The 22,811-nt window shown below is 39.4% G+C and overlaps 1 protein-coding gene across 8 annotated transcripts in view; it reads left to right on the top strand.

The window, feature by feature from the left end:
- The window catches only part of si:ch211-285f17.1 (sickle tail protein homolog), a 137,431-nt gene that overhangs the window by 27,284 nt on the left and 87,336 nt on the right, over window positions 1-22,811 (top strand). For 2 of the 8 annotated variants that reach the window (XM_059524442.1, XM_059524439.1), the window contains exon 1: window positions 19,558-20,374. The exons of 1 other annotated variant lie outside the window; for it this stretch is intronic. In XM_059524442.1, the coding sequence (XP_059380425.1) occupies window positions 20,071-20,374 (304 nt within the window). In that variant the 5' untranslated portion in view covers window positions 19,558-20,070. Of the gene's footprint in view, window positions 1-19,557; window positions 20,375-22,811 lie in introns of those variants that run through there. 5 more of the 8 variants (XM_059524441.1, XM_059524440.1, XM_059524447.1 and 2 more) reach the window with 5 other exon arrangements.

The following is a 22,811-nucleotide window of genomic DNA, read 5'->3' as shown; positions in this document are numbered from 1 at the left end:
GTAGTTCACTTTAATGACATGACATAAAAAATAACATTAGTAAGGGTGTAACAGTACACAAACATGATGGTTCGGTACGTACCTCAGTTTTGACATCACAATATGGTTTCACGGGATGATCACGGTCACTCGCACTCAGCGCCGCCATTTGAACTATGATGTTTTATACTGTACACTGATCTTTCTTGCCACATCAAAGAGCACCAAAATGGCATTTATGTCTGAATTTCGCATTTATGCTGCGGCGGTCACCCGCGGTTACCCGCAGTTACGAGTCATCCATCAATATTTTTAATGATATTCGGGTTGCGGTCGGTCGGGTCTTTTGAAATACCTTTGTAATTTATATAGTACTAGACACAATTTTGAAATACATAGGCCTACACTTTATTGGCTGAATAACTGGCGCAAATAGAGTGACCACCTGTCCCGCTTTGTTGCACTGTACAGCAATTTTACCCTTTGTCCCGCCTCATTCAAATTGAGCATCTATCCCACTTTTTCATTCGACCCTGCCTAATAAATACACGGATACGTCCATAGGCGTACTGTTAACTTATGTCCAATAGTTCAGAGGAGAGCAATAAAAGCGTCAGTCGATAGGCTGAGTTGTACGTCAATCAAACTGTTGACTGGTGCACGAACGCCTCCTCAACAATTTCAAATTGGAGCGCGCGCATTGTTCGGTCAGGTTAAGCAGCCATGGCCAGTGTGGCCACGAAAAAGAGAAGATGCACTTTTAATAGCGAATGGACCGCAACATACTCTTGGTTAAGACGTGTACATGGCGAAGCAGAGAGAGCTTTTTGCATTTTATGCAAAAGCAGTTTTTCTGTGGGACATGGTGGAGAATACGACGTGAAGCGACATGGTGCATGTGAGTACCACAGAAAAAAACGCATCATCAAGAAACATGCAAATCAGTGCAATCATTTTATAATAAACCAAATGACCCACAGGCTGACAAAGTTTGGGCAGCAGAAGTGACGAGCATTTATCATGCCATACATCACACACATTCATATCGCTCTACCGACTGCAGTAAGTTAGCCCCAGTCATTTTTCCAGATTCTGAAATAGCTAAGGAAAAAGCAGTAGAAACTTTGGGTGATATTTTGGGACAGGTAGTGTCTTAATCTTTTAGTCGGTGGGTTTAAAAAGAAATATAGGCAATATATTACAGAACGCTTGAAATGTCTACTTTTAAACGAAAATATTCAAACCAAAATAAATAGGCTACTCTCTGATTATGTAATCCATATGAAATGTGCATTTCTCCCTGGCGTTCATGGCGAGTCCGCATCGTCAACTTCATCTTTGCAGCGACACAGAAAACACCAGTTTATTACTAAACAATTAAATGAGTCCTTGCTAATTTAAACACATTCACAATCATTACTTTAACTGGTTCTTTGTGGCAAGCCTTATGTGTGCGGTCATAACGCTTATTATCCTGTAGGCTAAAGCCTATTTAAGTAATTAAAATAATATAAAGGGGCGACGCATTTACTACTTTAAAAAAATGTGGGTCAGGAAGCGGGTCGGGTAGAATATTTTCTTTTTCTGTTTTTGCGGTCCGAGTTGCGGGCGAGTTAGTTGAAAACATTGGTCGGGTGCGCGTTGTTTATACATTGACCCGCGCATCACTGCTACTTACACCCCTAAACATTGTTATTGTTAAAGCTGCAAAATGTATAAAATAAAACAAAATATCAATAGTAAAAATGGAAGTCGATATCAGTAAGACATCTCTCAAAATATCTTCTTTTATATTCTACATCAGAAGAAAGAGGGTCATACTACATATATATATATATATATATATATATATATATATATATATACACACACTGTATATAGTTTAAATAAGTAAGATTTTTGGGATGAAGGACATTCTTATGGTTTGTCACCTGTGTTATACTTGAGGAAGACATGTAGCAGTCTATAAAATCTTTAAAAATGATGGTGGCAACTTTAATCTCCCCATTGGCAAAAAATATATTTCTAGAAATTCTTCATGACTTTGAGAGACATTCTAATGTATTGAGTATGAGTTTTATGACTTTTTCTCAGGACCTTTTTGCTCAGATTTGGGCAGTCCATTGTCCTGAGGATTGTGGATGTGATGTGGTGGAGAACGAGGGAAGTCTTTGATGTCGAAATGAGGAATTTGATGAGGATCTAATGAAGTGATGGTTAATTCAATGCTTCAGTTTGGGAAAGAGGCCAACAGTGTATTTCACCTGCTGCCTCCTTCACTCTCTCTTTCTTTTCACCCTGTCCTCCATCTCTTTATTTTCTTTAACACACTTTTCTCTTTCTCCCTCCCTCCCTCTCTCGCTATTCCCTTCTGTGAGATTTCAGCAGTTAATTTAGTTCCTATATGGCCAGATGTATAATCATTCCTAGTGGCTTTTCATGGGTTCAACAAGGAATGTTTGTGTGAATATGGCACATGAAAGTCTCTAACAGAGGGCAGCTGACACACATGTCCCCATGGAGGTCAGGCTGGTTGTGTTTATGTCAGAGCAAAGGCAGAAACATGTGTAGACACACATGACATGCCATCCAGTCTTGGGTTGAGAGACAAGTTGGCTGAGCTTTGTGACCCTTTAACCTCAAACTAAAGCATAGGTCCAATCTGAAACATGTGTGATTTCTTTTATAACAAACAAAGGATGCTTAAGATTAGAGATGAATCACGATGATAAATTATCTGACAGTTGAATCCAAAGCATGGTAGATGTTATATACCAGGGCTTTTCAAACTCTTGTCAGCACCTGCACTGTATAACCCCTGTCCATGGATGGCACGACCTTGCGCCTCACAAAGAGGAAGGGATGGGGGTTTTGGAGGGTGACAAGGACTAGGAGAAGGACTGGCAGGAGGGCAGGCAGACGACCAGGGTGGCTGTGACGGTGGGAGAAGACACGGAGGATACAGAAGGATCCAAGGAGAAACATACGGAGGGACGAGCCGGAAGGCCAAGGCAGAGCAAATGGCTCCGGCACCCGAGGAGAAGGTGGGGATCCGGAACACCTTGGTGGAGCCGGAGCGACAGAGAACCAAGATGGAGCCTGAGGGAAGGAGGAACCTGACAGATCCAGAGTGATGATGTGTACCCGGAGGGGTGGAGTCCTGAGGTGGCGTATGGTCAGCGACTTGGAGACTGTAGGCGGAGACAAGGGATCCCCCAGCCACGACGCTGATGGAGACTGGCAGATCTGCGGTGATCCCACCGCACAGATGGTGGGCAGAGGCATGTCTGCATATATGTCCATATCGCTATCTATCAACTTCCCAAAGTCCAGTTCGATTTCACCCTCAGCGGTGGTGCAGTGGATGGGGCTTTCCTTTGCCCCCACAACCTTCACAATTATTTCCACCGTTACTTTTGCTGTCGGCTTTTTCGCTAGGTCAGACTTTTGGGGCTCTGGCTCCAGGGCGTTTATCAGCTCTGTTGCTCCTGATGGCGATGGCTCAATGACCGAGGTGGGCTCTGGTTTGGGCAGCTCCACACAGCGGGGTGATGCTTGGCTGGGCTCTGGGTCGGGTTTTGTTCTTGATCGGGGTTGGACGCTCCACCTGATGATAACTTCCCTCCAGCTCAGTCCCACGGTGTCTTGGAGGTCAAAGGGGTAATGGAAATTTGTCCCAATCCAGAACAGAGACTTTAATGTCTCGTCATCATAGGGGCAGCTGATGGCAAGATGACAAAAAAAGTAAATGAAAGCGGCATAATCCATAAAACAAAAAGATGGGAAAAATGGGAAAAGTAAAAAGGGTGGATTACAGCACTTTACTTTCTCTTTTGGTCAGTTATTCTGTCACGCTCATGTCGCGGAAAGTCACATTATTATATATAATATAATATAATATAACATATTACCTTGGCCTTAAAGGGTTTGACAATCCCTGTTATATACCATCATGCCCTTATTTTAGTATTGTTTATATACTTTTCTAGTATTTATTAATATTTTGACTTCGGCTTTTATGTTTATTTTTGGATTAATTACTAAATCAGCCAGTCTGTCTCTCCACCTATCTTGGGTTCTCTCTGTCTGCCTGGTACTTCCACTCCATGATCACAAATCCCTAACATAGACATTTGCATATTCATGCATATTCAAGCTCTGGCCTTGCAGATTGGACAGAGGCTCACCACCACTGCCTGACTGGTTGTTATATAATGAGGATATAGCTGCTTCATCCCTTTTGTATTATAACATAGTGAGACATTCAATATGCTTGCCTAATTACCAGTGACTAATGAAGCTTTTTTGAGAGCAGGGCTGACTGAGAGTAAGACGGTGAATGCTCCAGCGATCATTAATTAATTTGGTATTCAATTAGCACCATGATGTGAAACGTCACCCCTTCCTGTTTTTCAGTGAGAATATGCTAAAGCAGAGGATCATGGGAGTGTAATTATAAGCTATTTCGTTTTTGTTTTTTGTCCACATGCTGTTGAACTATAATGTGTTCAATTTCAGAATGAAGCTACATGAATTTAAAAACAAAGTCAGTGTGGCGAGTGGGGCGGGGCCGAGGGACGTGGGAACAAGGAGGGAGGCCAGCAATGATTGGGTGGTGAATCTGGTGTGCCACAGAGCAGGCGAGGAGGATGCCGCCATGGACGCTCGAGGCGGTGGGCTGGAGCGAGTTGCCGGGGACGGGCGAGCTCGCTGCCGACCATCCACGATATGGAGGGGCGGCTGCCGTCGGTGAGGGAGCGGAGGAGTCGGCGCCGTTCGCCAGGGGGCCGGAGCCTGCTGCCTCCGTGAAGGTATCCGGAGGAGCAGGGAACGGGGGACTCCTGCCGGCTGCCCAAATCCGGAGGAGCCGTCGCCGTCCACCGGGCGGCGGAGGGGTGTCGTGCTGTCCGCCGAGGGCCGTCCAGTGCCACCGCCAGGCACCGCGGAGGAGATCGCCCAGCCGGTGGAGGGCCGAGCAGCAGTACGTCTGGGAACCGGAATTTTTTTTTTCTCTCTCTCCCCTCTCTTGTCTCTGTCGCTCCTCCTTCCATCTCCTTTTCTCTCGCCTCGTCTGTCCTACCCCCAGGTTCCCGCAGGTCCCCGTGAGCAGTCCCCCCCGGAGGGCGGTGGGGGGGGGGATAGAGCGCAGTCTCGAGGGTACCCCCCGGCCTGCGAGGGGCGATGGGGGTATGTGGCAAGTGGGGCGGGGCTGAGGGATGTGGGAACAAGGGAAATCAGTGACACCTGCGACCCACTCAAGTCTCGAGTCCCACGTAGGAGATGGAAGGATATAAAACTGGAGCGACGACAGTGAAGGACGAGAGAGGACCAGGCCTGGGCATTATTTTAGGTTTTGGTTTTATTTTGTGCGCACCAGTCGTCCGTGAGGGGCTGGTGCGCTGTTTTGTTTATTTTGTGATTATTAAAGTGTTATTTGATTGTCCGCCGGTTCCCGCCTCCTTCTTCCCGATGACTAGGAAGGTTCAATTCATTACAGTCAGTTTCACTTGGATAGTTAAAATAATTGTATTTGCTAAGTGAGATTGTGAGTGATTGTTGCTTTACTCTGTCAGCTGAGGTATGGGCGTCACCAGTGTACCTGTCTATATCTGCTGTTAATGCCATGCCCTCAGGATGTTTTTTGTTCTTCCTCTTAGTAATACAGCAAAACATGTGGCTGTCAGGGTAGTTCGAGCATGTTTAACACAAATTACCCTGCCTTTTTGAAGAACAACCTCATAAGGCTGCAAAAAAAGCATGATAATAAGCCATACTATTTAACCGTTTGTTTTCATTTAAAATATTAATTATTATTTCCAGTTGTGAAATTGTATTGAATGTGCACTTATAATGCACGTAATATAATATTAATTAAATAAAAGGCTACTTAGGCATGCTTAAAGAGTACACATTTATGACTGTTTTTTAACAAATTTAAGCACAGTTTTCTAATAATTCCAATTTAAAACCAATTATCACTATCAACCAGTTGTTTATTAGCATGCCTATTATTAACATACTGGCTGCTTAGTACTTAAAAGCACATGTTCTTCATGTCCATATTCTACATTCCTAACCCTACCAAATACCTAAACTTAACAACCACCTTACTAACTATTAATAAGCAGCAATTTAGGAGTTTATTGAGGCAAAAGTTGTAGTTAATGGTTTGTTAATAGCGAGGGTTGGACCTTAAAATAAAGTGTTACCAAATGTTTTTTTATAAGTACTTTTAAATCATTATGTTTTAATAATCTTTTCTCATGATTTAAAGAAGTACAGTATCATCACAACTTCCTAAAGCATGTGTAATTTACCTGATTATAATTTTATCTGTAATGTGTTATTTGATATTACATTTAAATGTTGTATGCTTCATATATTTTAACTTCATTTCAAATGATTAATTACAAATGCATGTAAATACATGACATACAAGTTTCAATAGAAATGCTTGTCAGTACATTCAGCAGTACACTGCACAGACAGAAGAAGAAATTGTGTAATTACATATACAGATTTTCAAGTCCTATTTAGTGAGTCAAAATCACTCTAATCTTCAGCTATCTGGATTTAATATAAAAACCATAATACATTTTCATTTAATCATAATTAACATGCAATTAAGTGTCTGAAAATATTACATTCACTAATATATACTTTAAAATACCTTAAACATGTACTCCTAAATGTATGCTAAAAGTAGAAATATGCTATTTTATTTTATACTACATTATTTTATATGTAATATTCTACTCAATCTACTCAAGTAAAAGTACCATTACATTAATGAAATTTTACTTAAGTACAAGTTAAAGTACCAGTCTAAAAATCTACTCAAGTAAAAGTAAAAAGTAGCTCATTTAAAATTTACTCAGAGTAAAAATTACTTAGTAAAATTTTAACAGTGGGAGGGAGTCAAAAATGGGACAGGCCAAGGGTGTCAAACTCAGTTCCTGGAGGGCCACAGTCCTGCACAGTTTAGATATAACCCTAATTAAACACACCTGATCCAGCTAATCTAATCATTTAGGTTTATTTGAAACCTACATGATATGTGTGCTGGAGCAGGGTTAGAACTAAACTCTGCAGGGCTATGGCCCTCCAGGAACTGAGTCTGACACCCCTGGGATAGGTCTATTAATCTCAAACTAGTTGTTTTTAATTAAAGGAATCAGTTATTTAGAATAATAAAACATTTGGGCTGTTACCAGGCAAATCAGTATCAACAAGCTCATCTTTTAATGCAGAGGAAATGCAGAAGATTCATTGGAAGTGGCATTTAGATGTATTACACTGTTTAGTGCAGGACAAGAATGCATTTAACCTGCAGTTACAAATGCATGAATAATGTTTTGATATACAAGACATAAAATGTTGAATACTCATTTGAAATGATAAGAAATTAATTATTAAAAAAAAAAAAATCAAAAGATTCTTTAAATGTGAAATTAAAATGGCCAGTATGTATGGAAGCACATGAGTAGCGATATTCAATTTGCAATGTAATATGCAAAATGACAATGCAATATGTAAAATGGCAATGCATTTCTGTATTTACATTTACATTTTCCAATACATTTGTGCAAAGTTTGGTGCAAAATGAAAATTAAATTACATAATTTTCATTTGGCATTTCATACACCAGTTTTAATATGTAAAATGAATACTAATTTTAACGGTTTATAAGTTGCAAAATTAAAATGAAAATGTATTACAGAAATGATTAGATATGTCTAACATGTTCAAGCAAAAACTGTGGCAAAATTATCATTTAAATGCTATTTTTCTTAAATGCATTAACACACACAGTCAAGACACTTACGATTGCATTTTCATTCAGTGTCCCGCAATGAATGTAGCAAAATTCAATGTGCACATTGAAAATGCATTCCGAGCCGATCACGTGTCCGCCCCCCTCGCGCCATGTCAATCACTGCGTGAACAAGGCGGGGCTTGCAGAAGATCAAGAGACTCAAATCTCAAGAAGAGGATTCAAATGAGAGAACATGGACAAGACAGTTGGCCCGTGTACGTTTTGATCATCTCGGTTTATGGCTTCAATATTACATTCGCACTTGTGGGCGGCGCTGAAACGCTGCTTTCATCTGATTGGTCGAATCGCTTCAGTTCCAGCCCGGTCTTTTCATTCTTTCAGGCAGAATAAGAGTCAGTGCGAGTGAAGCACTGTAATGTCTAAAACCACCGCTCACTTTTAATTAGCATAATATTTGAATCAGATGATGCTGGCCACATAATTCGTGCTGCTGCGACTTGCAAGAGACCCCGTTAAATTATTTCTAGGTTATAGTATTGTATAAATATTGTCCCACTGATAAAAACAGTGCAAATAGTTCTGTCTCCTTGGATAACAGTGAAGTGGAAATAAATGTAATTAAATTTATGAAATAAAATTAAATAGGATTTTTTGGGAAGGTAAGTCTGGCCAGTCATACAGCAACACGAGTCAGACGAGTCTGAAGATCTGAGCTGAATTTAGTGAAACATTAAAGTTCTAGTCTGTGTCAGTTACTTTCATAATAAATAATAATAATAATGTTACCCGTATTTTTCGGTATAAGTTGCATCAGTCCAAAAATACGTCATGACGAGGAAAAAAACATATATAAGTCGCATTGGACTATTAAGTTGCATTTATTCAGAACCAAGAGAAAACATTACCGTCTACAGCCGCGAGAGGGCGCTCTGGGGTAGGCTACAGGAGCACTGAGCAGCATAGAGCTAATTTTACTATTTTTATTTCAGAAATGTAACAATATTAATTTTTACAATTATTTATTAATGTCACACACACATACCTAGTGCCTTATGACTTAAAAGATGAGCTAGAGTGTTACAGACATGGAACTGTTCAGTCTATTATTGATTTTTATTTCCACTTCACTTTTTTCCAAAGAGACAGAACTATTTGCACTGTATTCATCAGTGGGACAATATTCATACAATACTGCAACCTAGAAATAATTTGCAGGTCTCAGCAGCACGAATTATGTGCCCAGCTACATCTGATTCAAATATTATGCTAATTAACAGTGAGCGGTGATTTCAGACATTATTACAATGTCACACTCGCACTGACTCTTATTCTGCCTGAAAGAATGAAAAGACCGAGTTGAAGGTGGAGCGATTCGACCAATCAGATGAAAGCAGCGTTTCAGCCCCGCCCACAAGTGCGAATGAAATATTGAAGCCATAAACCGAGATGATCAAAACGTACACGGGCCAACTGTCTTGTCCATGTTCTCTCACTTGAATCCTCTTCTTGAGATTTGAGTCTCTTGACCTTCTGCAAGCCCCGCCTTGTTCACGCAGTGATTGACATGGCGCGAGGGGGGCGGACACGTGATAGGCTCGGAATGCATTTTCAATGTGCACATTGAATTTTTTTTTGTCACGTTGCTCAGAGGGGCAAAACTGTGCTTTGGTGGCTGTGTTTGGAATTATTTTCTGTTGTAGAAATAGAGCTAAAAAAAGGCAATATGGTGTCTAAAACGCAAGTCTCTTAATTAACTTGTTTACTGAACTGTTATATATATGTATGTATATATTCATGATGATTTTTGGAGGAAAAGACGGCATTCTTTGTGTGATTTTGATTTAATATATGAAATTATATAAATATGTGAATTTTCTGCCCCTATATCTTCAATTTTGTGATCATTCTAAATGCATTTTAGGAGACTGAATCACACAGTGAAAGAACGCACTATAAATGCACGCACACATCATTAAAACAAAAAATATGATATTATCGCAGACGATATATATAGCACACTCCTCACCACTGTCTTTTTGGCTAATTTGTGCAAAACCTCTTGCTAAAATGTCAAAGCTTCATTTTAACCACCAATGCAACGATGCAATTATTTAGCTTACCTCTACATTCTTGTGAAGGGTTGATGTCTTGTCGAGATTTTATAAGCTGCTAGTTTGGTCTTCCTAGGCAAGTACAGCTTACACTGCATAATAGAGCATACATATGGCCAGGGGTTCACTTCATTTCCTTCGAGTTCAACTTCAGAATATGACGGGGTTTCGTTTTCAGCGGTGTCTGCACCACTAACGCCTGTTTTGTCCGTCTGCATCTTTCTTGTGATTTTAGCGCCAGTTTGCCCTCCTGCCCATTATTTACTGACGTAGTTTCCAGGGAGCGTTTTTTTTTTTTTTTTTTTTTACTCAGTAATTAATGTGTTTTAAATGTAGCGAAGTACAATACTTTAAACTAAATATACTTAAGTAAAAGTAAAATTACAGATTTAAAAAATTACTTTAAAAAGTATTAGTACACAAAAAAGCTACTCAATTACAGTAACGCGAGTAAATGTAATTCGTTACTTTCCACCTCTGCAGTCTACTAATTCAAAATTCTGCACTCAAGATTCAATTTTGCGACCAGGTTAGGCCTGAATAAGTTCAGTTTATATAACATACATTAAATAGAAGGCAGAAAGTTGAAAACGATGACTCTGTGTCCCTTTATTTGATTCTAGGTGCATGCCTTACTGACCCTGACTTTTATAGCAGCCCTCACACTCACTGCAGTGACCTTTTAAAATCCATTCTGATGGTTTGGACAGTGTGAAATAATTACATATTAATATAACCCAGCTGTGTGCTGAAAGGGCCAAGAAAAATAGCCTGTGTTCCTTCAGGGGAAAGAGAAGAGAGAAAGACAAAGAGACAGCGAAGATGAACATGAACTAAAAAGTGTAGTGTAGAACTAACAACAGAGGCATTCAAGTTAGTGTCCGGTGCCCAGAGGGCACAGCTGTGGGTAATTTAAGGACCATTTGATTAATATATCTGACAAAAATGTCTGGAACTTTCTCCAAGATGGCTTTGATACCATCTTATAGGATTCCCATTAATATCAATGGCAGTTGCTTGGCAGGCATATGACCATCTAGAAGTATGTGATTTGAAATATTTTTGAGTAAATAGAATGTCTGTTTTGTATATTTATGTATATAGTTTTTATTTATTAATTAATTAATTGTAACAATTGTCACAAGACTACCTTTTCGATTGATTTATTTATTTGTTGAAAAGGGGAAGAAGAAATAAATTTTTACTCAGTATTGTGCACTGAGATAGTTATAATGCAAAAAAAAGAAAGGAAAAAAAAGATATGCCATTCAAAAGTTTGGGGTCAGTACAAGTACAAAATATTTATATTTAAAATAAATTCTGTAGTTTTAAACATTTTAGTCATCAAAGAATCTTGAAAAAATGTAAATCGGTTTCCACAAAAATATTTCATGGCAGTTTTCAACATCAATAATAATAAGAAATGTTTCTTGAGCAGTGTCACGGAGCGCTCCGTGCTGCCTCCCTCTGGAATCATCAGATCACTATCTCCCGAATTCTAGGAACTGCACTTCCCATCATTCCAGTCACCTTATCATCTCTCATTACCATCACCTGGACATCTTCAGCTCACCTATATCTGGACTGTTCTTCTTATTGTTTAGTTGCGAAGTCTTGTTTTGCCAGTGTTATTCCTGCAGACAGTTCCGAGCATTATTTCTAAGATTCCCGTTTCCCTGGTTTTGACTTTAGCCTGTTTTCCTGGACATTTACGAACGTTACTCTGCCTGCCCTGACATCTGCTCACTTCTGACTACGAGTTTGGATTGCCCTTTGGTTTTGTCTGCTTGTGTTGCATGTCAGCTCTAAAGTGTCTTCTGGTGTGTTACAATAAAGCTTTGCACATGGATCCAATTGCCTCAGCCTCTCGTTCACAACAGCCCTCGGCCCCTGAGACCCGAGCACAACAAGCAGCAAATCAGCATATTGGAGTCTTATCTGAAGGATCATGTGACACTGAAGACTGGAGTAAAGATGCTGAAAATTCAGCTTTGCCATCGCAGGAATAAATTACAATTTTAAAATAGAAAACTATTTTACAGTATCACTCTTTTTACTGTAATTTCAAATAATTGTCACGTCTTTTTAAAAACATTTAAAAACTTAACCGACATCAGACTTTTGAATGGCAGCATATAGATGTCAGTCAGAGCAGATCTTGGACAGAATGCATATATTAAAAAGTCTAGCTATGCTAGACGACAATCACCTCACTGAACAGAAGCCCACTGAAAAGCTGAATACACATTTCAGCTATTGCAAATACAGCATTTTCTTCTCAAATGTTATTTCTGCTCAGATTCTCTATGTCTCTCCTTTAGAAAAGCAGCATAATTAGTCTTACACAAGAGCGCTTGATTTCATGCTCAGAAATCACATTCACCATTTTAAATGAATCCACTTCATAGAACGTAGAACGTAATCTCCTATCCATTTTCTCAATGTTGCATGCAATACCAATATAATAGTGTTTGATGTACATAAAGGTACAAAATCTTAAATGCATCTAAGCGACAGTAGTATTAGTTTCAAAAGCATTGATTTGATTTGAATATAAAAATGGCACATTTGATTTAGACTGAGATTTTTATTCTGTCTGGAATGCTTCTGTTGGTTTGTTTGGCAGCTCTGTAACGGTTCTGTGCTCATCTCTCAGACCTGTATTAGCCTGGCACAGAGTGCTGAGCTGAAATCAATAAGCCCATAAGGCTGCTGTCACTGTCTCTTATTTACATCCCCTTCAAGAGTTCCTCCACCATTACTCTTCTAGCTTTGCTAACTTATGGTGCATTGGTCTTACTGAAGCAAGGAGTTAACAAATGGCAAAAATGTTTATTGGAGAACAGAAGGAATAGGCATGTGGATGTACAAATTGGGGTCTTTTGTAATTGTAATTCTCCTAGCAGTATTAAAAAATGCAATCAATGAATGTGGCCTGTTCAGTAAAATCACGAAAGATAGATACTTCACATTTGCTCAGTGGAGTGTGTTGGCTCTCCTGCTTGTAAAACTAGGTCTTGGACGGATGTCAAGACAGTGAGATATTTCTACTTTTTTGTAACACAGCGAGGGAGGTTTTTCAGCTACACCTGTGGAAAGAAATGCTTGTTGATAATGGCGAGAGAATTCTAAACACCCCAAAATGACTCAGAATGCTGATAAAATCCAGAGCAAATGTTAATTAGCTTCAGTTCATTCCAGTGTACCAGATGGAGATGGAGTTTAATGGTCAGGCCACATGGGGGCCCCAGAGACACAGAGGTCAGGAAACTCAGCAAATCATTTTGCTGTCGTACACTGTTGCAGGCTTTTGTGTTTTTTATTTCCTGTAAGCATTTTTATCATATTTTATATATATATATATATATATATATATATATATATATATTTTTTTTTTTTTTTTAATTAAAAACAACCCTACAATACCATCTTTCAATGTCCTTTGAAAGTTTTGATATGATACTACATGTAATTACATGTCTATATGAGTTTATTACACTTATAATGGAATGACTTCCCAATCTCAATTCTTTATTCATTTTCAAAAAACAGCTTAAGACTCATGTTTTTCGGCAGCACTTAACCAACTAATACTAGCACTTATCTTTTCTTTTCTTCTCTATCATATTCCTGAAAAAAAAAAACCTGGCTATGTGTTCTGTGCTAGACTAACTGAGACTTGTCATGGCACTTGTATACTGTTGTTGTTCTCTCGTTGGTCTGATTGCTTCTGTTGTTCTCATTTGTAAGTCGCTTTGGATAAAAGCGTCTGCTAAATGATTAAATGTAAAAGTAAATGTTATAAAGTTTTCTGATCTTCCATCTACAGTATCTGTTAAAGAAGTGGTCACGCTTCATTTAAATGTCCAATTCTCACTTTTAACAAGCCTTTAACTATGACTTTTGACCTCAATAATCTCCTAATTAGATGCTTATTTAGTTAGTAAGGTAGTTGTTAAGTTAACCAATTAATTAATAGAATAGGTCCCTATACTAAAGTGTTACCTAAAAAGACATTTTTTATGGTTCAGAGTACAGTTTAGACCACAAAGGTTTTTTTTTAGTACATGTATATGTCAATTTATATTATACTTTCAGACATGTACATTCTTCCATCTGTCTGAATGAATTAACACGTCTTTTTTTTTGTAGACATGTTTTCTTATTATCTGTCTTCATTACTTTATTGAAGGACAGTCATCACAGTTGTTTTTGGCTAAGGCGTTCACTATTTTCAACTTAAAATTTTGATATGGCTTAGGCAGTTAATTGTTCTCTTCCTCCTCCATATTATCTGGAATTTCAGTGTCTGTATATCTTTATATTGGTCTGATGTGCAATCTCCAGCTCATTACTGAGGAATGTCAGGTATAATTGTACGTCTGTTGGTTAAACTCTTTATGAGCCTTTTGACTACTTGAAAGTTACCACGGAGGATCTCAGACATTTATTCACTTAAGTTAATTAGCAGAACTGTGTGATGGTGACTGTAGGAGTGAGACATGTCTGAACTTTATACTTGATGGCAAGATACAGTAATTAGTCCAGAATCACTTCAGTGTTCATAAATGTTCAAGAGTCATTTTTTACCTCAGGTGAGCTTGTCTCCTGTTTCAAAAACCGAGATGGTGTTAATAAAAGAGCTGCGATTCAGGAATAATCATTATAGAGATCTGGAGAAAGAACAACGTAGTATGTGTCTCTGAGGAGATGAGGTGATGAGTAGAGGAGGTGTGAAGTGTAAAAAGGTTAAATGGTCTATTTTAGGGTCACAAGTTGTAAATGATTTAATCATATACGTTGACTAGAATTACTGTTACTAAACAATACACTTAGTCAGGTTAAATGATAGAAGTAGAGAGAAATAGTGACATTTGCCTTAGTGAAAACCGGTAATTATATTTAAATATCCATACATTTTTATGAGTAAAATTAATATTGGTACAGTAATGTGTACTATTACCCAGCCGACCCCTTTCAAAGACACAGTGAGACTCCCATGATAGTCTGTGATTACATCAACAGGAAAAACTTGAGGAGCTGTGCGCGTCTTGTGGTGAAATCAGTTCTGGCTCATGAAAATCTCAATGTGCTTGAAAAAACTGGCCCCTGGGGGCATGAAAACACACACACACCATCCCTTTTCATGTCGCGACAGCAATGATTCATCCTGCTGATAGTCAGGTATGAGAAACTCAAGATATAATGATGTATCTGTGTGCTTCTGGGAAACTATTGAGATGTTTTACCTAATACACACTCTCTGTTTTCTCTGGATTGTTTAGTAACTAAGGACAATGAGATTGAATGAGATCACCACTCTCTAAGAATCAAATTTACTCAGATCCACTTACCAAAACTACCGAACTGTATGCAAAACCTTTTGTTCAGTTCAGTGGGACAATGAACTTACAAATTGATTTATTGAATGATTTACACAAAATTAATTAATATGTGTTTTTTAATGCAACTTTGAATAATATTAAATATTCAAATAAATAAATTAACATAAAATAAATCATATAATGTAGTTAAAATATATGTAAAAATATGTCACGATCTGTGCTAGGAGGAACGAGAGAGAAACATGGAGTACAAACAATAGTCTTTAAACCAGGAAAAATGGGATTATCCACAATGGAAATGGCAGGAACACATGAACACAACGACTAGACCCGACAAACACTAATTGAATGGACTGGGGCTTTTAAACACATGATAACGAGGGTATATGGAAACACTTCTTGAATCAAATTAACAATCAGCCGAGCCATAATGATGGCCCACGGTGGAGCCGATGGAGGGAGGAGCCATAGAGGAGGAATGGCCGCTGAATCCAGGGGTCCAACCAATGGTGGCGGAGCAGGTGGGAGGGTGGGTATTCATGAGCCTCCAGGCATTTGGGGCTAAACTCTGAATCAAGAGCACCCTCTAGGCTGAGCTCAGGAACAGGATTGCGCTCTGGAGGAGTGGGCACTTGTGGACGCTTTCTAGGAGCGGGCACTGGAGGGCACTTTCTAAGAGCGGGCACTGGAGGGCACTCTGGACTGGATTCGGGGGCTGTAGCCCTCTCCCCTTCTTTTTGGCACTTCTGTGGTGCCATACCCAGCTCACCCTCAGCCAGGGAGGAGACAGATGGGACTTGGAGCAGCCCAGCCACAATGATGTCCCATGGTGGAGCCGACAGAGGGAGGAGCCATAGAGGAAGAATGGCCGCTAAATCCTGGGGGCCAACCAATGGCGGCAGAGCAGGTGGTGGAGGACCCCAAGATGGAGAGCTGATAAGCCAGGGCAATGGGGAGGATCTGGAGGTCCTAGGTGGAGCCGATGGAGCCGGCGACCAATGTGAAGATGTGGATTAAGGAGAATGTGGTGGAGCAGGAGTGACAAAAGACTGAGGTGGAGCCGAGTGGATAAAGGAGCCTGACGGAGCCAGAGTGACGAAGGGTTAAGGCAAAGTCAGAGGAATGGAGTCCCAAGGTACAGGATGGTTGACGCCAGACCAAGGCGGAGCCGGAGGAACGAGGGAGCCCGGTGGAGCTAGAGGACTGCCAGGCCATGGCGGATAGGATGGAGCTAGGAACCATAGTGGAGCCGACAAGTCAATGGGTCGAGGCGGAGTCCAGGCCTCAGAGGCAGGAGGCAGAGTCAAGGAAAACTCCAGCACTGAAGGGCACTTTCTAGGAGCAGGCACTTTCTCCCTCATGGCAGGAGTTGTTGCTGGCTCACACACCTTGACTGACGTCATCAGTGGCTCTGGCTCTGCAGCGATCTTCAGCACTGTTGCTCCATGCGGTGATGGCTCGTCAGTCACAGTGACAGTCTTGCTCTCTGTTAGTGGTGGGCTTGGGCATGCTCTCCATGCATCGGGAAGATGGTGGGCTGGGCTCTGGGTCAGGGGTGGCACTGGCGATATACTCCTGGGAACCGATGGGGAACGGAGATCCATTTCTCATCAGTGTCCACTTCACAAAGGCGGTGAATTCCGCTCGAGGGCCATCTTCAGACGACGGCGCTCTGCACGCAGTGTTGAGGCTGGTGTCATAGAATGTGCAGAGCATGTGGAGGTAGGTGGTGAGATGGGCAATAGCAAGAAACAGTCTGGTATGACCCTCAAGCGATTTTTCCCCCTGCTCCAGAAGGAAGAGGCTGAATTCGGGGCAAGGGAGGGAATCCATTAGGGAAACACTACGGAAACAAAAGCACTGAGAAAAATGAAAAGCTAAGACAGAAGGTAGACATGGAAGTTACTGTTTCGGTCGGGTCTTTTGTCATGATCTGTTATAGAAGAAACGAGAGAGAAATGTGAATTACAAACAATAGTCTTTAATCCAGAAAACACGGGATAATCCACAGTGGAGCAGGAACACACGAACACAACAAGTAGACCCGACAAACACTGACTGAATGGACTGGGGCTTTTAAACACAGGATAACAAGGTACTAAGGAGACACACCTGGAATCAAATTAACAATCAACTTGAGGTGAGAAACTTGGTAACAGGGAGCAAAACACACACATTCGAAAAATAGCAAAAACTACGACTTTATTCAGCATTTACTTCTCTTCTGGGTCTGTTGTGAGATTTCAAAACAATGCAGTTTAGTGATATCCGGTTCGCGAACAATGAGGGTGAGTTATTAATGACATAATTTAGATTTTTGGGTGAACTTACCCTTTAAGGTATCCTTCTTACACGTTAGATAGATTTACTATTATAATAACAATTAATTATGCATAATTACATGCAAATAACCCTAATCCTAACCCAAAACATATAATAAGTACATTTAGTTAATTAATATTACTTCATAAATGTATAACTACATTGTAATAAGGACACCTTAAAATAAAATGTAACCTAAATAATAATAAATTATATATAATTTATACACAGTTGCATTTTGCTTTTTTCATGAATAATACTTATTGTTAAGAACTTATTATCAGAAATTATTCTAATTTAAAACACCAGGGTAAAATGAACGAGAAATCTCATCGCAGTCTCATAGGTCGTATATTATTTAGAGGGTTAAATATAGCTTACATTGAACTATAACAGTGGATGGAGTTCTTACAGGGTGGAGCAACGAAGCTGCCAAATATATAGCTTATTATTAGAGGGCTTTTAAATTACCCCAAAACACATGCAATGAATATGCACACTCACTGACTGAGGCACACATGCATACCACAAATATAACATCTGCATTTTCCAGGTTTGAATTTGTAAAATGGCCTGTATGTTTTGTGTTAGTATGGTCAAAGGTCATTAGTATTTAGAAGAGAAGAAATGTAGGTCAAAAGTCTGCCATGATGTGCTAGTATGGTTTTCCCTGCATTTATATATATATATATATATATATATATATATATATATAACATTTTTAATATATCTGTTTGTTGCTTCTGAAATAAGTCAGTTCTCACTCCACCAACACACCAGCTACATAGATATGAACGAATATGATCACTTCCTCATGTTGAAATGATTGATGTATGGTTTGTCCAGATGGTGAAATGGTTTGAAGCCATGTCAGTGGGGGTTTAATCCAGTGGTGGAATATTCTACATTCAAATCTCTTGTCTAGATGTGTATGTACTGTATGTTTTTATGGATTGTGTGGCAGCCAAATCTGCTCCTTTGGGACTTTGTTCCCCTCCAAACTCCCTGGGTATGAAATCCAAAGGTAAATATCCCGCCGCTGGATGGTTTGATCCAGGCTTTCCTGTGAAATGGAATCACAGAAGCGGTGGAGAGAGGCACAGGCTTTGGGGTTAGTAGGTTATCCATTCAAAACCTTTCTGACTCATACTCAGAATATATAGTGTGTGTTTTTATGGTAAATAACATTTATTGTTCATGATAAATTGAGATGCATCAGATTTTTTTTTCCGGGTAAAAACTACTCTTGACAGTCATTCTTTGAGACTAAGACATGCATAATGTTATGCGCCAAACTATTTTTTTTTTTTTAAGAAAATCCGAGCCGTAAAGAGAGATGAATAAGACTTTTTTTTTTTACAAGCTCAGCATATGTGAGATTTAATTAGAGACTAAATAATGAGAATAAAAACACTCTCACGGACTTTAAATTTATTAAAACCTAAAGATAATCATTTTGTTTTAGTATTTAAAAGTTTTAGGAATAATTTTTTAAAACAAAATGACGATAAAAAATAATATATATTGAAATGCCTTATATATTTTATTGTCATAATGAAATGCAAGTTATTCTGTCACTCTTTTTTGCTATTTAGTTGTGTAAACTTATTTCAAGTGTGTTCGTGCTTGTTTTGAGAACAGCAAACAGGATTTTTCCTTCATTTCAAACCCTTTTGAGCCCAAAGTAAAGCTTCCAACATGCCTTACTTTGATACACACACAAACACACACCAACTGCAGAGCTCAAGTACCAGCTATGCTAGTGTAATCCCGCGTTCCTTTCTGCCGCTTTGTAATTCTCCAGAAATATCCAAGCACGTGTATGTGTGTATATGTGTGTAATTTTCTACAGCACGCACCGCAGCAATGGTCTTCTAGCCTGGAGACTGAAAGAGCAGTGGAGAGAGAGAGAGTATACAGTATACACGGCTGTGACAGCAACAGAAGACCTTTTCTCCTCCCTTTTCATTCTTTTCCCTTTTTACTCTCAAGCATTGAGACTTTTTCTGCGTTTCCAAACTGAGAGCATCTAGACGAGATGCAAGAGAACGTGGGGGGAGCGAGAGAAGGAGAGTTGGAGTTTCGGAGGGCAGAACGAGAGAGAGATTGAGACTGTGTTGGAATGCGCTGATACATGGGAACAGTCTGCTTATCTCCGTTTGTCCCCTTGTCAGTCATCCCGAGGCACACACGCATACACTTGGGAACGCTGGAGGCTCCGTTTGGAAAGGTGGTGATTAACCCCTTCCCCCTCGTTCCTCCGTCTGGTTCTTCTACCTGCACTCGTCTGGACTCGTTCAGTGAGTAAAGACACAGAGGGACAGGAAGGAAGAGAGATGAGATAGAAGGAGGAAGAGGACAATTAGTTCTCTGTGGAATACGGTGGAAATCCAGGCGGCATTTGGACACCTGTGGAACACAGTTTTGGATATTCTACTAGTGTGATTTAATTGGACAACTCAAATGGAATACCAAGTGAGTGACTGATGAACTGACTTGATTGGATTCACTCGAGTTTACCCAGCATTTCTACGCTATGTCTAAACCTTCACGACTTGCTCGCCCATCCTCGGTGGGTCCTGGCTCCAAGCTCCCCTCGCCTCGTCGGGATACACCTGCTGGCCGACCCAGAATGCACAGCATGGGGGAGAAAGTTATGCGGACAGGAAGTGAGGGCATTATGCCTGGCCAGAGGCCTCCGGTCAATGGAACGACACATTCACAAAGCCCGCAAAACACTAATATAAAGGAAGAGGAGGAGATGGGCCAACCAAGGAGCAGAATCAGTCCACCTAAAGGGTCCTCCGCAACCATAACCCAGCAACAAGTCACACAACCCAGTAAGTAATCGATATCCAAAGGTGGATACCCAAAAACTGCACTTTTCCCTTTTTGTCCAAATCTGATGTTTGGACACTTTTGATATTCGTTTATCAAACATCTTATGTTTTCATTATTTGAATGAATAAATTCTAGGAGGAAAATGTTCATTAACTCAGGAGATTAAAAAAAAAATGTTCTTTGATTTTTCTTTAAAAGAAATCTAATTCTGAATAGACCCACAACAACTAATCAATTAAATCATTAATAATTGACCCCCCGCCCCTTGTACAAAATGTATAGTTTATGAAGAACAACTTCAAATAAAATACAGAAATTAAAAGCTGGCTTTTAAATTCTGATTAATTTACAAATATTGAATATTTAGCCCTGCTTAAAAGTTTTGAAAACAGAAACAAATGACATGACGTTTACGTACAGTATGACTACAAATCATGAGATTGGGAAAACTCAGGCATATAATAGCAGACTTGCTTTTAATAGCGCTGTTTGACACTGTGTTGAGATGTCTTGTGAAGCAAATCAGAAGCAAAATACTTCTCTATTTGCTCTCCTTTTATTCTTATTGCTGAAGAAATGTTATTTTTCTGCCCTGCTCAAGGTTTTAGACCTTCTAGCGAAGTGACACATTGTTTTGTCTTCTTTGTGATTTTAGCCGTAAGTTGAAAAGTCTTAATATTCTGACGAATATTGGATGGATATTTTGTTTTAAATGTAAACATTGATATTTGTCATTATGATTATATTAAGTGAGATGTTGAAGTATCCACGTGGAGTGGGTGTGAGTAAAAATTGTACATAATGTTTTGTTTGCAGAGGTTTTATGTGAATTTAGGGTATTAAGTAGATTAGCTTGTTTGGTTTGGAGTATCTGAATGCCAGTGAACTGCATATGGTATTATGTTAAAAATGCTTGGTGTTTGGTTTTATATTTATTCATATATGACAATGGGTTTTGTGGGATTAGATCAGCAGCTGGGTTGATTTTTGCTGCATTCCTTACACAAACATACACACACACACATGGGCTCACCATGACATTGCCTCCCCATTCCAGCACAGCGGGGTGCAGATTAATGCCAGTTTGTGTGTGTGTGATCAGGCACTTCTTTATCACATTCCACCCCAGTGGGTTTTAATCCTGCTGGTTTTGGTTGAAGAGCACCATGTCAACTCAAAGTTGCACTAAAGTGGTGATGAAGACCCAAATCCTGTCACCTCCAGTCAGTCACATCCCTCAGTGTTAAACAATTCAATGTCTGCTCAGTGAAATTGATAGCAATGCTAAGATAAAATGTTAATATAAAACACTTACTTTTATAACAAATGGTTGATAAATACAATGAAAAATGGCTCTATAAAGACACCAATAGACTAATTAATGCAATATTTTTCCTTTAGTACCAGTGCACTTTTTTTGACTTTGTTGAAGCATAACAGCCATACAGCCATTCACTTTTGTTATAATGAAAAGAATAACTTGGACATTATTCTAGTAGCTAAACTGTGTTTACATCTAGAGTGTTAAAAATAGCAGAAACATATTTTTGAGGCGAACTGTCTCTCAGTACTGCCCAACTGTAAACATTGTAAATGTTTACACCAATGAGTAACACTTCAAAAGTTTTTTTTTTTCTCTCTCTTTAAATTCTTACTTTAAATGCATCATTTAAGAGTTAATGTTTTCTAGACTCAAAGTTCAAGCGCAGGTCACTACATGTCGGATGAATGGTTCTCCAATGAATGAATGGATGAATGGTGATACAATTTCCAACTTTAGAAATGACGAGAGTGCATTTCCCCATAACTCAAGTTTCCATTTCTAAATAAATGCTATGCATACATTAGTATTTAAACATAGAAATCTGGTTGCCGCTGAAGAGTAAAGTGTCCTAAAAAGCAGAAGTACACCCACCTGTCTGTAATGACACTATATGTAAGTTATACTGTAACATAAATACAACACATCAAAGAACCTCACAGATCCAAGCGCAAGAATATAATCACCTGTGATGTGATATTAATATTTTCTACCTAAACGTGCTTTCACAGAAACATCTGGAAAACAAATACATTCCCTTTTATCTTTTCTTTTTTGCCCGTTTTATGTCTGGCAGATAGAGTGATAAGGGAGAGATTTGTTTATCAGCAGGCGGCTTTCTTCTGTTTATCTGCAGGTAAAATGGTTCAGTCTTTTGTTTAATCTACTGTTAGCACTCTTTGAAAGTTTATCACAAACAGGTGCAGCAGGACAAAGAACTGTATCACAGTCAGTAAATTTCATGGTTGGGTGGTCTTGCTTACTCATGGCTCAGTCAGACAGAGGTTATGGGAAAGAAAGAGAACAGAGAGGGAGGGAGACGACACAGTCTCCTCATTTCAACTAAGTTTATCCTGAGCTGGTCTGTACTCAAGCTTCTGCTGTTTGGATTTTCC

This window comes from Carassius carassius, chromosome 35 (genome assembly GCF_963082965.1).
Source record: "Carassius carassius chromosome 35, fCarCar2.1, whole genome shotgun sequence".
Lineage (NCBI taxonomy): Eukaryota > Metazoa > Chordata > Actinopteri > Cypriniformes > Cyprinidae > Carassius > Carassius carassius.
This window is presented reverse-complemented; position numbering and strand designations above follow the sequence as displayed.